The sequence below is a fragment of the Capricornis sumatraensis genome, chromosome 5 (genome assembly GCF_032405125.1).
Source record: "Capricornis sumatraensis isolate serow.1 chromosome 5, serow.2, whole genome shotgun sequence".
Classification (NCBI taxonomy): Eukaryota; Metazoa; Chordata; class Mammalia; order Artiodactyla; family Bovidae; genus Capricornis; species Capricornis sumatraensis.
Genome location: NC_091073.1, coordinates 98063014 through 98077249, shown reverse-complemented (window position 1 = coordinate 98077249; position 14236 = coordinate 98063014). Strand labels below are relative to the sequence as shown.

The window sequence follows — 14236 nt, the reverse complement described above, 5'->3', positions numbered from 1 at the left end:
ACCATCCCCAGATTTTTAAATTTTGCATCTGATGTTTGTTTTTTTTTTGCTGTGCCAAGTCTTAGTTGTGGCATGTGGGATCTAATTCCCTGACCAGGGAGTAAACCTGGGTCCCCTGCATTGGGAACTCAGAGCCTTAGTCACTGGACCAGCAGGGAATTACCAGGGAAGTCCCTGATGATTGCTGAATAATACCTCATCATTTTGCTTCTCCCTATTTCCTAACATAATTAATTGAATATCTTTTCATATATTTATTGACCATATGGTTTTCTATTCTGTGAATTCCTATTCATATTCTTTGACCATTTATCTATTGTCTCTATTGGATTTCTCTCTCTGTGTATTCATATTCTGGATTCTAATCCTTTGATGTTGTTGGTTATTAAACTTAGCTCTCTATTTCTGTCACTCATCACAAAATTTGTTCCCTATTCTTATTCACAAGAACTTTTTGTAAGTGTCTCTTTTCTCTGAAAAAGCATGTCTTAAAGTGTCACTTCCATGTGACAGAATATTTAACATTCAAACCATTTCTACCCAAAGCTTGTTTATTAATAACTGGCATGTATAGCACGTGTAACATGGAGGCCCTTACTGCAGGGAGATCATGTTTAGCTTAAGCTAAAAATCCAGGCAGAGAGAAGCAGCCCAGCATTGAAAGAAGAATGTGATCACTTAACTCCAGCTCAGAAACATTGAAACAGAACTCCACTGTGATGGATACAGGTGATATGTCCAGCCTTGCTCAGCTGGCCAGTTGTCTATAGAGATTTTCTTTAGACATTGCTGAGACCTTAGTAAGAGGAAGGTATTAGAGGAAGGGGGCGAGATGGAGGTAGAAAAGGACAAAGAGATGGAATGGGAAAGAAATGGAGAGGGTGGCAGAAAGAAGGGGGCACACAAAGATGGGGTGAACACAGGAAGACAAAGAAAGGAGAATGTGGAGACAGTGGAGAGAAAACAGATTTGAAAGTGCACCCAAACAAAATAAAGAAGGGTGAGCAGAAAAGAGTGATAGAATGAAGACTGGAGGATACCATACACAGCCAAGAAGCATTCACAGGAAGAAATGTGAAAGCAAACAAAGAGAGATTTACCACTGGAGGCTGGAGAGAAATGGGAATGTGGAGAACAGACTTTGTTCCACAGTCACTTGCTGAGAACAGACAAGCTGCCAGGGGACATCACAGGCATCTTTGCTCTCCTCCTGGCCACCCCTCCACTCTACAGAGACCCATCTACCTCCTACCTGACAACTCTGCTGCATGCCCATCTGCGTCTCCATACTCAAATTCCAGGGTGGGGCAGTCCACAGAGCCCTGTAATGGAGAAATCTTTGCGGTAACTTGGGAAAAGGGTTGACCAAAAGGAGCTTATACCCTCATTTCATCTTCTTCCTCTCTTGGAGGTCAAGAAGACAACTAGAAGAGTTCCATCTGGGCCTTTCAGCCAGGAAATACCACCCCCCCACTTCAAGCCAAAGCTAGAAGCTCAGTGCAGGGTTGGGCTGAAGATTCCTATACAGAATCAGAAACTCTGGGCAAAGGCCCAGGATCATAAACAAATATGAAAGCTACAATCTGTGCTGTATCTGATCTACATAAACAGAACTGAAGAACATCTAGCTGATCTCTAGAAAGACAAGACAGATGAAAACCAAAGAGGTAAACTGGATTCTGACTTCAGCTCTCTGTCATTAACCCATTGTATGATTTTGAGATCATTCTATGGATCACAGTTCCTCATCTATAAAAAGAGGTACTTCAGCTCCAATATTCTGCAGTTTTAGGATTCTCAAATAAGGTAGCATTTCTACTTCAAACTGTGTTAAAGGCTAGATTGCCTATGACGTATGTATAAATCTATAATCCCATTTAAAAAGTATTTTTAATATAATCCTCCCTCCTAATCTCTTTAAACATTTCAGGGTATTGCCTACCAATATATTAACAAACATGAATTTTTAAAATGTTGAATTTCACCTCTTGTCACATACTCTGTTATACATTATGTGATCTTGAACAAGTTACTTAAGCTCTTTGTGCCTCAGTGCGGTATAAAAGATATCCTTGATCTTTGCCCCCTCACCCTACTCCCTGGTACAGAGCTCCTAAAACCTTTGGAATTTTCTGAGTGATGGGAGTGTCTATTATTCATCCCTGTCAACCATACTTGAGTTTATACTAACGAGGTGACTTGCAGTGAGAGTTTCAAAAAAGGGGCTCCAAAGAGGGGAAAAGACTGGAGACTGAGTTTCATCAAGTGGCCAATGGCTTAACTAACCAGGGCTAGGTAACCAAACTCCATATAAAAACCCTGAAACAATGTGGTTTGGGCACACCAATATGCTAGGAGGGTAATGCACCAGAGAGGGCATGGAAATTCCGTACCACTCCACCACACCTTGTCCTATGCCTCTCTTCATTACGTTGTTCCTGAGTTGTACCCTTTATAATACAATTGGAGGCATAAACACAGCACTTTTCTGAGTTCTGTGAGCTGCTTTAGCAACCCGAGAGGGACAGTCACGGTGACCCCTGAATTTGTAGTTGGCCAAGCAGAAGTGCAGGTAGTTTGGGGATCCCACTGTGGCTAGCATCTGACCCTTAACTTGTGGGCTCTGTGCTAACTACAGGTACTATCAGAACTGAATTGGTATCAGGCAATTGTTGAAAAATGACATTCAGTTTTCTCATCTGTAAAACAAGGATAATTCATAGTGTCATTGTAAGAACTAAAATGAATTAATACAGGAAAAGCATTTAGCACACCAGCCAGCACTTGGTAGCACTATATAGATGGTTACCCTACTTAGAATTTTACTTATTCTGCTTACAATTTTAATATTATAAAGGCATTTTTCTCATATTATTATAATTTTCCCTTTAAACAGCAAAGTGAGGAGTTCCCTGATATCCTAGTGGTTAGGATTCAGCACTTTCACTGTCATCATCCAGGTTCAATTCCTGGTCAGGGAACTGAGATCCTGCAAGCCACATGGCATGGCTAAAAATCAAAAAGAATTAAAAACAAATAATAAGCAGTTAAGTGCACAAATGTCTACTGGCTTACTTAATCAATTCTCTATTGTTGAACATTTGTTTTTATTTTTTCTTTACATGTGGCTGTAATACATGTATACATTTTTTCATATTTATGATCTTCTCTAAGGATAGATTCTTATAAAGGGAATTAATGCATCACACCTTCTTAATATTTGTATGGTTCTTTGTACATGTCAAGTTGTTTTCCAAAACCGCTTTGTCAACTTACACTTCCAACAAGGCGATTTGTGTTTAAATCTGCTATAGCAAAGAGTTCCAAACTTCTGTATTATAGAGACCAACAAGAAAAAAAATGGTAGACAGTGGGGAATGACATAAGATTTTGATGTTTTATTTTGCTAAGCAGAAACTTTAAAAAAATCTCTTAAAATACACATATGTATTTTTTAAAAAACTGTTTAATACCCCCCAAATGGAAAGGTCAAAATATCAGCATGAGTCATTAAAAGCAGTGTTTTTCAAGCTTTTTTGACTGTAAGTCAAAGCATAAGTAAATTTTACATCATGTCTCAACACACACAAAACTGGAACAAAAGCTTAACAAAATATTTACCACTACTATATGTGATACATTACTATTTCCTATTTATCTATTTCCTAAAAAAAAATTGGTCTCAACTCACAGGTTACTCCCTACAGTTTGGAAAAAACATCATTTTAAATTACACACATCTTTAAATTTAATGTATTGAATTACATTTTATGGAAAACTTACTTCAGTGTCTTGAATTTTCCTCATTTTGCTACAAATCAGTTAAACTTTGTCAAGGTCTTTGGGACCCAATTAAACCAAGGAATCTGGTTGTAAAAGGCCTGAAGTGAATCCTTTGGTTAGGTTAAGAATCTTTTTATGAAGCAAACAATCATTCTCTAGCTTCCTTTTAAGGTTAGGATATCTATACACTAAGCCACTGGGAAAGGGTAGGTCAACGGTGCCCCTATAAACACAGTGATGTACGAGGCTCTCTTGTGCCAACAGTAATTCTCTTCAGGTAATTCTTAAAGCTCTAGAGAGGAAAGAAAATCATCTCCCCCAAAACTGTCTTCCACAGATATGCGAAAGGAGGGAAGGAAGGAGAAGCAGATGGTCATCTTTCTGAGAGTCAAGCAGAGTGTGGTACCCAGGTTTTGTAGCGACAGGGGATATACTGACAGGTAAGTGTGGCTCTCCTGCTGCAGCAAGAGCTGAAGGAAAGCTCATATTTCCAGCCAGCCTTTGGGCAGGCAATGAGCTAGGAGGGAGAGGATCACTACAGTTATTGACCACCACATGAAAAGTGCACCTGCAGACAATCAGGAGGCAAACGGCGGTGCAGGTGGAAAGCTGAGGCTCTGGAAACGGAACTTCCCGGCAAGAGTAAAGTAGAGCCTTTTCCAGAAGGAAGACTTGATCAGTAGGGAAGGGCCTCCTGGTACAAGAGGAGTTTTAATTCACCATAGAACACATCATTCTGAAAATTGTTTTACTCACTCCCACATTGTCTGTCTCTCTACCTCCACAAGAAATGTTAGCTCCAAAGGGCAAAGACTTCTTGTATACTGCTGTACCCCTAGCACCTAAAATGGTGCTGAGCATATAGAGAGGACTCAATAATTGTTGAATAAAAGACTCACCTCCCCATGCCTCACCTCACCTCCAAAAAGCCATTTGAACAAGAACAACGTCTCTGTAGGGGAAGGAGGCACAGGGTGCCCTAAAGACCAGATTCATACTGAGGCAGGGAGGGAGACGACACGATGCATAAAACCTTGATCTAGTATGGCAGGATGGCTGAGCTCTGCCTCTGAAAGGTGGTGTCACTTCAGGCCAGTCTTTCTACCAATTCCACTTCTCTCTCCTAAAAAATGGATGCTTGTCAGTATCGAAATAGAAAGCATTTGTGAAATCCCGTTGGAACTGAAATATAATTCAAATGGTAAACCGTGGACTGGGATGCCTAAGACCTGGCTTCTAGTACCAGTTCTGTCCCTTGATGATGAAAACATAGCACTAAGGGCTACTATGTGCTAACCCACTACATGCACTGCGCCTGCACTAATTAAACATTTCACATCAATTTTATCTCATTTTGACTTTATCACAACCTTCAGAGGTAGGTAGTATTAACCTCATTTTACAGACGAGGAAACTGGAGCTCAGAGGTTGGCAAATTGACAGAAGTCAAATGGAGAGTAGATGGCAGGGCTGGGATTCAAAACCTCAAAAACCTGGTCTGACTGACCCCAAAGCCTGGTACTCCTGGCCACTGTGCCGGATGTATGATCTTGGGCAAGCTACTACTGTCTCCCACTTCTGTGAAAGCAGGGCTGAAACCAGGTGATCTCTACAGACTCTTTCACGTCTGACATCTTGCGGTCTGTTCTGATTCCCGGCTCAGATCCAGTTCTACTCTTGGCTACTTGATGGAAACTGGCTGGATGAAGGGGGTTGGAGAGGTGATGTTAATTCACTCCTTTCATCCTCCTAGTTAGGATTTAAGAACAGAGAACATTTACACTTCTATCTGTGGGTCTGTATCCTGGGGTAGGTCCACCCACTCGCTCTGGAACTGGCCCGCCTGACTCCTGTCTCATTATAACCCTTACGGGCGAGGGGTCCTGATCCCATGGAAAGCGCTCCCTCCAGGGCCAGCCAGCACACGGGGTTAACGGGAAGGGCCGAAGTCCCACGGCTCCTCTGATCGGCGCGGGGAGCCTCGGAGTGGGAGGGCGGCGCCCCTCCGCCTGGACGCCGGCCCCTCTTCACTGCGGCGGGGATCGGGCCTCCCGCCCCTCAGGCCAGTCCCTTCACCACTCCGCGCCTGTTTCCTCCGCTATAAACCAGCCTGACGAATTCCCACTTCAGGGGGCTACAGCGATGAAGCGAGATAAATATCTGAAAGTATCTGGGACACTGGATATCACGCTCTATCTTCGCGCCCCCAAAGGGGAGGCTAGAGGGCCGGGAAGCCCCCGACCCGCAGCAGGAGACGGACGGAGAGGGTCAGGGGCTGCAAAGCCGGGAGTTCAGGCTGCGGTTGGCCCCGCAGGTGCCTGCTTTGAGGAGCGGCTCAGGGCGCGCCGGGGGCTCCGGACGGCGGAGGGGGACGCGGCCGAAGCACCTCAGCCACCGCTTCCCGCCCCGGGTGTCTCCCGGCCCTAACTGAAAGCCCTCCGGGCTCCTCACCTCCGACTCCCGCCGTTGGCTTCTGAACGCTTCCCGGCCCTTAGGCGCCGCCGGCTTCCCTTTCCCGCCGCCGTTGCCGTTGCCATTGGTTGGCGGGCTCCCAGCCCCGGGCGCCGCGGGGTCCTCCATGCCGCTCCAGGCAGCAGTCCCCCTTTGCCTCTCTGCGCTCTCTGCCCCAGGCGACCCCGCCGCCGCCGCGCGCTGGAAGCCCGGCCCCGCCCCCTCCACAACGATTGGCTGCGACCGTCATCCGCAGCCCCGCCCCACAGGACGATTGGCTGTTACACCTCGCCGAGCGGGACTTGGAGGTGGTGGGGGGCTCATTCAAGGGATTTTTCTCCCCCTCACCTTTTTTCCTCAGTCCTGCGGCGTTACTGGTAAGCCTGACACTCCTGTGTCTGTTCCCAGCTCCACCTCCCAAATCCTGGGCCTAGAGCTTTAGCAGGTTAGCTCTACTTCTCACTTGGTGTCCCTCAGCCCCCACCCACTCCCAAATAGGTATCTTTTCGGGGAGCTGTAGTCTCCGCCTCCTGCTCCACTGCAGTGTCAGTTTCCCCAGTATGACAGACCTCTGCCCCCCTAAATCTTGGCTCCTGAATACGTCCCAAATCCCGCTTCAGTCTAAGGGGAGGGATGGCACCAATGGCTGGTCAAGGATACTGCAGGAAACCAGGGACTCTCTCTCAGGCAAACTCATTCCACTTGGAATGAGGGCTTGACTGGGAGATTGGGGGTTGAGGGATGGGGTTGGGCGTTTTCACTTTACTGAAATTTCTGGTGCCTTACCGAGTTGTTCCTGGCCATCTGCCTTTCTCAGCTGAAGGCGAGTATCTTTCTCCGGGTGTGAGCTAGGGAGTAAATGTTGATTGGAGAGCAAGCCCCTACCCTAACCTGTTCCCCAGTCCTTTCCTTCATTCTAGGATCCTTCATTCTAAGGGCTGTTACCTGGGGCAGATGAGGCTGTGTGGTTTGCCCACTTTAGAATTTACCTAAAAAGCATCTAATTGTAAATATGTATGCAATCTGGGATGGTGATAGAAGCCCCAAATGAGCAGCCAGAGGGGAATAGGTGGAATTGGGGGAGGGGGGTTGTTGAATTGCCACTATGTTCCGGACATCGCACTTGACTCTGCAGATCTATCATATCTCTCTGACAGGTTTTCATTAATCCAATACTACTGATAAAGAAACAAGGACTTTCAGAGACTTAATTACTCCTTGCTTGCAGCTCGCAAGCTCAGCTGCGAACTGAGCTTGTAAAGAATCCACCTGCAATGCAGGAGACCCTGGTTCGATCCCTGGGTCAGGAAGATCCCATGGAGAAGGGATAAGCTACCCACTCCAGTATTCTCAGGCTTCCCTGGTGGCTCAGATGGTAAAGAATCCACCTGCAATGCAGGAGACCTGGGTTTGATCCTTGGGTTTGGAAGATGCCCTGGAGGAGGGCATGGCAACCCACTCCAGTATTCTTGCTTGGAGAATCCCCATGGACACAGGAGCCTGGTGGGCTATAGTCCATGGGGTCACGAGTTGGACATGACTAAGAGACTAAGCACAATGCAGTTCCCAAGGTATCATATTCTATCTTGTTTCAGTGTCTCTCACTGGCGGAAACTCTGCTCTTCTCTTGGCTAACTTTTTCCTTTAAAATTCTATTTAGTCATCACCTCCTCTTCCAGAGAGTCTATCATTTAACCCTCAACCCGCTCAGGCTGTGCTAGTGTCAGTCAAGTCTGGCTGGATCCACAATCCTCATATTTCCTACTATATCCCCAAAGTAAGGGGCCAAAAGGAATTATCCCCCTTCTTCGATCATTTCTCTTCTTCACACTTTCTTCTGCTAATTAGTAAGTGACAGATCCAGGCAGAGTTGAGAAAGAGCACTCCTTGGAGCTTTCTGAGTTCCTTTCTCTCCCTGGTCTCCAACTCTTTACTCTTCCCACTCATAATTTTCCTTTCCTCTCCCCGCCTCCCACCCACCTCAACCTGGATATAAGCTCTTTGAGAGTAGCTTTTGTTCATCCATGTTTGCTTGTTTCTGTGTTTATCATAGGCTTTCCTCTGTACTATCGACTGAACAATGTCTTGTGGGGGGCTGTCCTGTGCGTTGTAGAATGCTTAGCACAATCCCTGGCCTCTCTTCACAAGATGCCAGCAGAATCCTCCCCCTACTTGTGACAACCAAAAATGTCTCCAGATACTGCAAGATGTCCCCTAAGGGGCAAAATCTGTGGTTGAGACCCACTGGTTTAAACAGAATTGAATTGATATGAATTTCCAAGAAAGTCTCTGGCTCAAGGCCTAAACTACTTGATTTTGGAATTTTTTTTTCCAGGGTAAAATTTTGTTAAGCTCTTAAAGATTCATACTCTGCTTTAAAATTCACAACCCACGCCTAGCTTATCACTGCTTCAGTGTGGTAGGCCTGCCACAGCACAGCCCATTGGGGCTTCTTAATAAAAGAATTAATTTTTCTACCTTCCCTCTTCCCTGTACCTCTCCTCCTAAGCAGTCAGAGCTCTAGGATTGATAAGCCCAGAACTTCATATTCTTTTGAGTCTAGTCAATCAGCAGGATCCCCAACAGTGATGGCAGACAGGAGTGGCCCCTTTGGAGTCTTTGTTCCTTTTCCAAACTATCTTGAGGCCGAAGGGAGCAGTCATCTTCAACTGGGAGTAGAATTGAGGACAGCAGTCAGGTCCCCTCTGGCCTCTCTGTAAAGCCATTTGCTGAGCCTAGAGCTCCATCTGGCTTCACTTTGGGAGATGGGGTTTTAAAAAGTGGTGCTATGGAGATTACAAAGAATCAACATGGGGAGAGACCTCACTCCAGTATCTTTTCCACACTGCAGTCGAATGGGAGACAGTGAAGATCAGACATCTATCTGATCATTAGAGGTCCAGACTTTTAGAGCTTATTATAAGGAGGAAGATATCTGGAAACAACTACTGGAAGAAGTAACAAGGAACCACAGATTAACTTAAAACTGAAACTGTAGGCCATGGAATTGGCACACACTCTATTTCTTTTAGCTTATTTGTCAACAAAAGAGTGGTAGCCATCAACATCACTGATCACAGAGGTGCCCATAAATATACCTTGGAGCTAATTAGGGGCTGGTGTACATCTTGCAGAGATGGCTCCTGTGCTAAGTTATTTTTAAAACTACATTACCACTTTCCCTGTCCCCAAACTGAGGTATTGTGAGGCTGCTGGCAGAGGGCTAGAAAGAGGTATAAACAGGTATAGTTACAAGGACCAAACATGCCCATTTCCCCCATAAGCACTCCACTTTAATCCAGAGATCAGATTTGTGATTAAATAGATAACACTCAGCACTGAAAAAGCTTAAAAATAAGATTGCAGGAAATCTTAAAATACCTAGCTTTGAAGATATTGGGCAGTCAGGATAAAATAGTAGGAAAAGGATAGAATACCCTCCTTGCTCCATCAAGAACACATGTGGCTGTAATGCAATTGAGGCTGTAGGGCTCTAGACTGAGATAAGGAATTGGTATTTATACCAACTAGGTGTCTGAGTGTCTGCTGGGTCTTTAAGCAGTATCTTAAAAATGAAATCAGGTCATTAAATCTTTAGGCGATAAACATTATCCATTTGACAGACAAGAAAACTGAGGCTCTGAGTGGTCAAATAAATTGGCTGAGTCACACAACTTGTAAATGGTAGAGTTGGTCAAGTCAGCCTGACCCCAAGCTCTTTCCACAATACTACAAGATAGAGAAACTGCACTGCAGTGGGTAGCCTAAAAGGACCCTGTGAACCTGAAACTAAGACCGAGGCACTCAAGTTTCCATCTTTCACAAGAGTCAAACCTTGCTGTAGCGAAGCAAACCCTATAGCTGGCTCACAGGTTCCATTGCTAGCTGCTGCATCTGCTTTGAGAAAGGGCCAGCTTTGAGCCATTACCAATTACCTTACTACTACATCTAGCCAAGGAGAAGAAAGGAATGTGGCAGAGAATTGTCTCTAAGGCAGGTTTTACCTGACTAAGTCATAACAAGGGGATGAATCCAACTGCTTGTTCTTTCTCAACTCCCAGTAGAGTAGCAAGATGGTTTATCCAGCCCCATGGCCCTTAGTTTAGATACAGAGGTCACAGAGGTGTGAGATTCTGACAGGGAAGAAACCATCTTGCATACAAGATATAGAACTAGTTTAGGTTGTTAAGTAAAGAAAATGGCTATTTTTAGTGGCGATTTCTCAAAATGAGAAAGAACAAGTAACTGGACTGATCCTCTGGTTATGATTTAGTCAGGCAAAACCTGACTTGGAGACAATTTTCTGCTAGATTCCTTTCTTCTCTTTGGTTAGAGGTAGTAGTCAGATCCTCTAGTCAGGGTCTTTTGGGCCCATACCATAGGATGCTCCCTTTCTGTGCTCTCCAGCTAACAGCAGCACAGAGAGGGCTTGGGGAACCAAGAACCAGGCTTTATTTAGTTTCTCTGCCTTAAGCCTATATGTCTCAACTCCCCAGAGGGGTGGCCCCAAGAAAGCAGGCTCTTTATACACATAACAGGGTGGGCAGTGGGGGGAGGGAGACATTTATGACTGGAGTGATCCACCACGGGATAAGGGACTCAAGGCTAAGGCCGCCTATTGGTAAGTGCTTCAGCTTTTCATATCCTTGCACTACAGTGGGCTCTCTAGCTCGTTGCCCAGAAACCTCTCTTATCTCTGAATTCCTAGTTTACTGAAGCAAGGAATACTCTCAGTACCAGAATCCATTTTAAGAATATTTTATTTATCTTTTGAGATTACATATTCATTATTGCTGATCTAATACAATCACTTAGACATAAAGATTTCCAAGAGCCTTTCAGAAATGGCAATCATTAGAGGTTTTATTTCCTTTCAGTAAGATGATGATGATAACTACATGATTATTTATATATATATGTATGTATATATAGTTTAGAACTTGTCCACATATAATTTGCTGGTGTTGCCTATTTTTTTCTGTAATTTTCCTTTATTAAAAAAGCTTAATGCAACAATGCATTTTGATTTCTTTTTTTTTAAAACCATGACAAAGTTAATTTGGCGAAAACCACAGGAGCAGCAATTTCAGATCTGTTCAGAAAAAGCCAAGCAGCAGAAAAGCTTCGTAGGAGCATGTGGCCATGGGGAGCCATGCTCATATAGGAGGGGAGGATTAGGAGCCAGGAGGGCAGAGGGAAGGTAGACCAGATACCATATTTTTTTTTTGAATGAGAAAAAGAAAATATTTCTATTAAGAAGGCAAAAAAAAAAAAAAATCCTTGAAAACAAGCACAATTCATTGCAGAGAAAATGGTAAGACCTCACAGGCCAGGGCCACATATAAAGAGATCATTGGTCTTCTTTCCCAGGCTTCCAGATACCTAGAAATGCATTTAAGGTGACAGCTTAAGATGCATCCAGATACTTAGGATGCATCTAAGTGAGGAAAGAAGACACTTTTGTTCTGATTACCTGGGCAGAAAGAATAATGACCAAATTCCACCACCAATGTAGAACCCAAATACTCAGGAGGCCTGGACCTCCTCCTCACTAATGGTTATGATACAGAGTCCCCAGAAAGAAAGGACGAGTGGTCACCTGAAGCTCAGAGGCAAACACCTCACCGTGGGCAGCAACATGGCAACCTAATCTAGAAGCCCAGTGTGGCTCCTTTTCCATGTGGAGTGGCCTCTTCACTATGGCAAGGCAGAGTGTGCGCTGACAGGGCCAGCACGTGCTTGTGGGCTCCACAGGCAGCTGCCAGGTTTTGCTGAGAAACAACAGGTTATGACTTTTGGCTTAGGAGCATAATAGGCTAGGGTCCAGATACCTGCCTAATAGAATCATCTCTGGATATAAGATGAGATACAAATCTCATCTTTTGAATCTTCTGCAATTTCTCCAGTTAATTAATACAAAAGCCAGTTAATTAATACTGGGTAGGCAAAAGGAAGAACTGAATGGCCTGGTGGAATTGTCAACATTTATAATCTTCTCCATGAAAAAATAAAGCCACATATGTGGCATTTTTCCAGTACTTGCTAAGATATATGGCCTCTGAGGAACCAGATTCTATGGGTTGAGACTGTACTATTTAATGAGGCAAATTTAGCCATTTACCTAAGGTCTACCTTCCTGCCTCCAAAAGAAAGGTCATTTCCAGACTAGCTCTGTGGGTATATGTGAAGAGCAGGAGAAGTTAGAGAAGGTAGAAATCGGAGGGCAGAATTAGGTTGGGAAGCTTATGGTGATCCTGGGTAGTCTGGAGACTTTACCTCTTGGAACCAATCTGGTCCCAGTGGAACCCTTGAGACTAACAGGTCAGTCTCCAAAAGGAATTCAGCTCTTAGGTGGGACACAACATTTCAGGCTGCTCATATTACATTTTTTTTGTAATTTCGGAGTTTACTTAAGAAACTACCTCCAAAACACAGAATCCCAAGATAGAAAAGGGCAGAAGATAAAGCGATATCCCAGCAGAGAAGAAAGACCACAGACCAAACTGCAGAGACATTAGATCTCAGTTTCATCAATGGCAATGGCCAAAGGGATGAATATTTGATGAGGTTCAAATTAGTCAACCTAGCTGTGATCACATGGATTCAGTTTACAGTGTCTTCCCTGTATAGCTTTGCCAGTTAAGCGTCAAAGCCCTTCCCACGAGACAAATAACTATATTCTGCTTCTGTAGGGTGCTGAGCTGTGGGCTGCATTTCTGAAGCCCTGATCTCCCAGGTCCCTTGGAAAATAAGCCGCTTCCTGCTCAGCTTTAGAAGGAGTTTTAGGCAACTGAAGGAAGTTTCGGGAAGCAGTGTTTCACAACAAGCTTCCTTTTTTCTGAGATAGTGCCAATCTGGAGGGGGCCTCCTGGGAAACTATCCAGTTAAATGACAAGGAAGTAAAATTATGGGCCCCAGTGGGGCTGGCCCTCACTTCCTGAGCAGAGGCTAGGTGGGTTAGAAAGACGCCAAAACAAATGTCTGACAAACATCAGAGCTGCTGAGGAAATAGTAGAGGCACACTCCTCTTGGAACCTGAACGTGTTAAAATGGACATAAATATTCAAGGGGAAAAAAAGGAGTCCTGGGTAAGAAAGGAGACTCCCAGGAAGCAGAGGCACAGCTGAGATCTTGGTGCAGTTTGCCAAAGACACAACACTCCTTCCTTCCCAGCCATTTTATAAAGAAGGCAGTGATAGCAAGGGTCGAGGCTGGGAACTCAAGCCGTGTTAACTCAATGGCTTCCAAAAGGCCTCACCTGGGGAAGGGCCAAAGCTGAGAAAGGCAGCTGCTAAAAATTTATTCCAGAAAACCCCAAAAAACAAGGAATCTGGAATCCACAGACGAACTCCTGAGCCTGGACTAGAGAATGATGACCAGTGCTGACGATTCCGAGTCAGTGGGGAATGATGCAGAAGATGCACCGGGAACCCCGTTTCTTTCCTTCCTCAGCCTGTCCCCTGTGGCTCTCAGCCCTTGGGACAGCAACCACACTCTGGGCCGAGGAGACAGACACAGGACTCTAGATTTTAATAAATAAATAACCTAACATAGAGGGTGAGCACGGCGGGCAGCTTATTGGAGAAGCAGTTTGCTGGGTTCTTTCCTGTATAGGAGTGGAGAAAAGACTTGGAGTTCGATTCCTTAAAACTTCTGGCTTGAGTTACAGGAACTTAATACCTATAGGGAAAAAAAAAGATGAGACTGTGATGTTATCAGCTTGTGGGGATGCTGGGACATGAAGAGACTGCCTAAAGGTGTAACGAGGAGGCAGGCACTTTTCTGGAGTGTGTGGTGAGGGAAGATAAATGGAGTGCTTTTTCATATCAATGACAAAGGCCAGATTTTCTCTAGACAGGGATAAATGTCATATCAAGAAGATGAAATGACAAATCAAGAAAGGGAACACTATTTAATGTTTGGACATGGCTTCAAAGAATCCTTTGGGGGTGGCAGTGGGGAGAGTGGGTTTATTTTTCTGAGTTCATGGAAATACGGTGAT

At 44.6% G+C, this 14236-nt stretch overlaps 2 protein-coding genes across 2 annotated transcripts in view; both read right to left on the bottom strand.

Annotated features, from left to right (window-relative positions):
• The window catches only part of STRIP2 (striatin interacting protein 2), a 47009-nt gene extending 40646 nt beyond the window's left edge, over positions 1–6363 (bottom strand). Inside the window, exons 1-2 of the mRNA XM_068972631.1 lie at positions 6235–6363; positions 1253–1322 (exon numbers count right to left, since the gene is read on the bottom strand). Coding sequence (XP_068828732.1) covers positions 1253–1322; positions 6235–6363 — 199 coding nt within the window. The remainder of the gene's footprint in view (positions 1–1252; positions 1323–6234) is intronic.
• Positions 6364–11054: 4691 nt separating this feature from the next.
• The window catches only part of AHCYL2 (adenosylhomocysteinase like 2), a 189082-nt gene continuing 185900 nt past the window's right edge, over positions 11055–14236 (bottom strand). Inside the window, exon 17 of the mRNA XM_068973462.1 lies at positions 11055–13914. Coding sequence (XP_068829563.1) covers positions 13908–13914 — 7 coding nt within the window. The 3' untranslated portion in view covers positions 11055–13907. The remainder of the gene's footprint in view (positions 13915–14236) is intronic.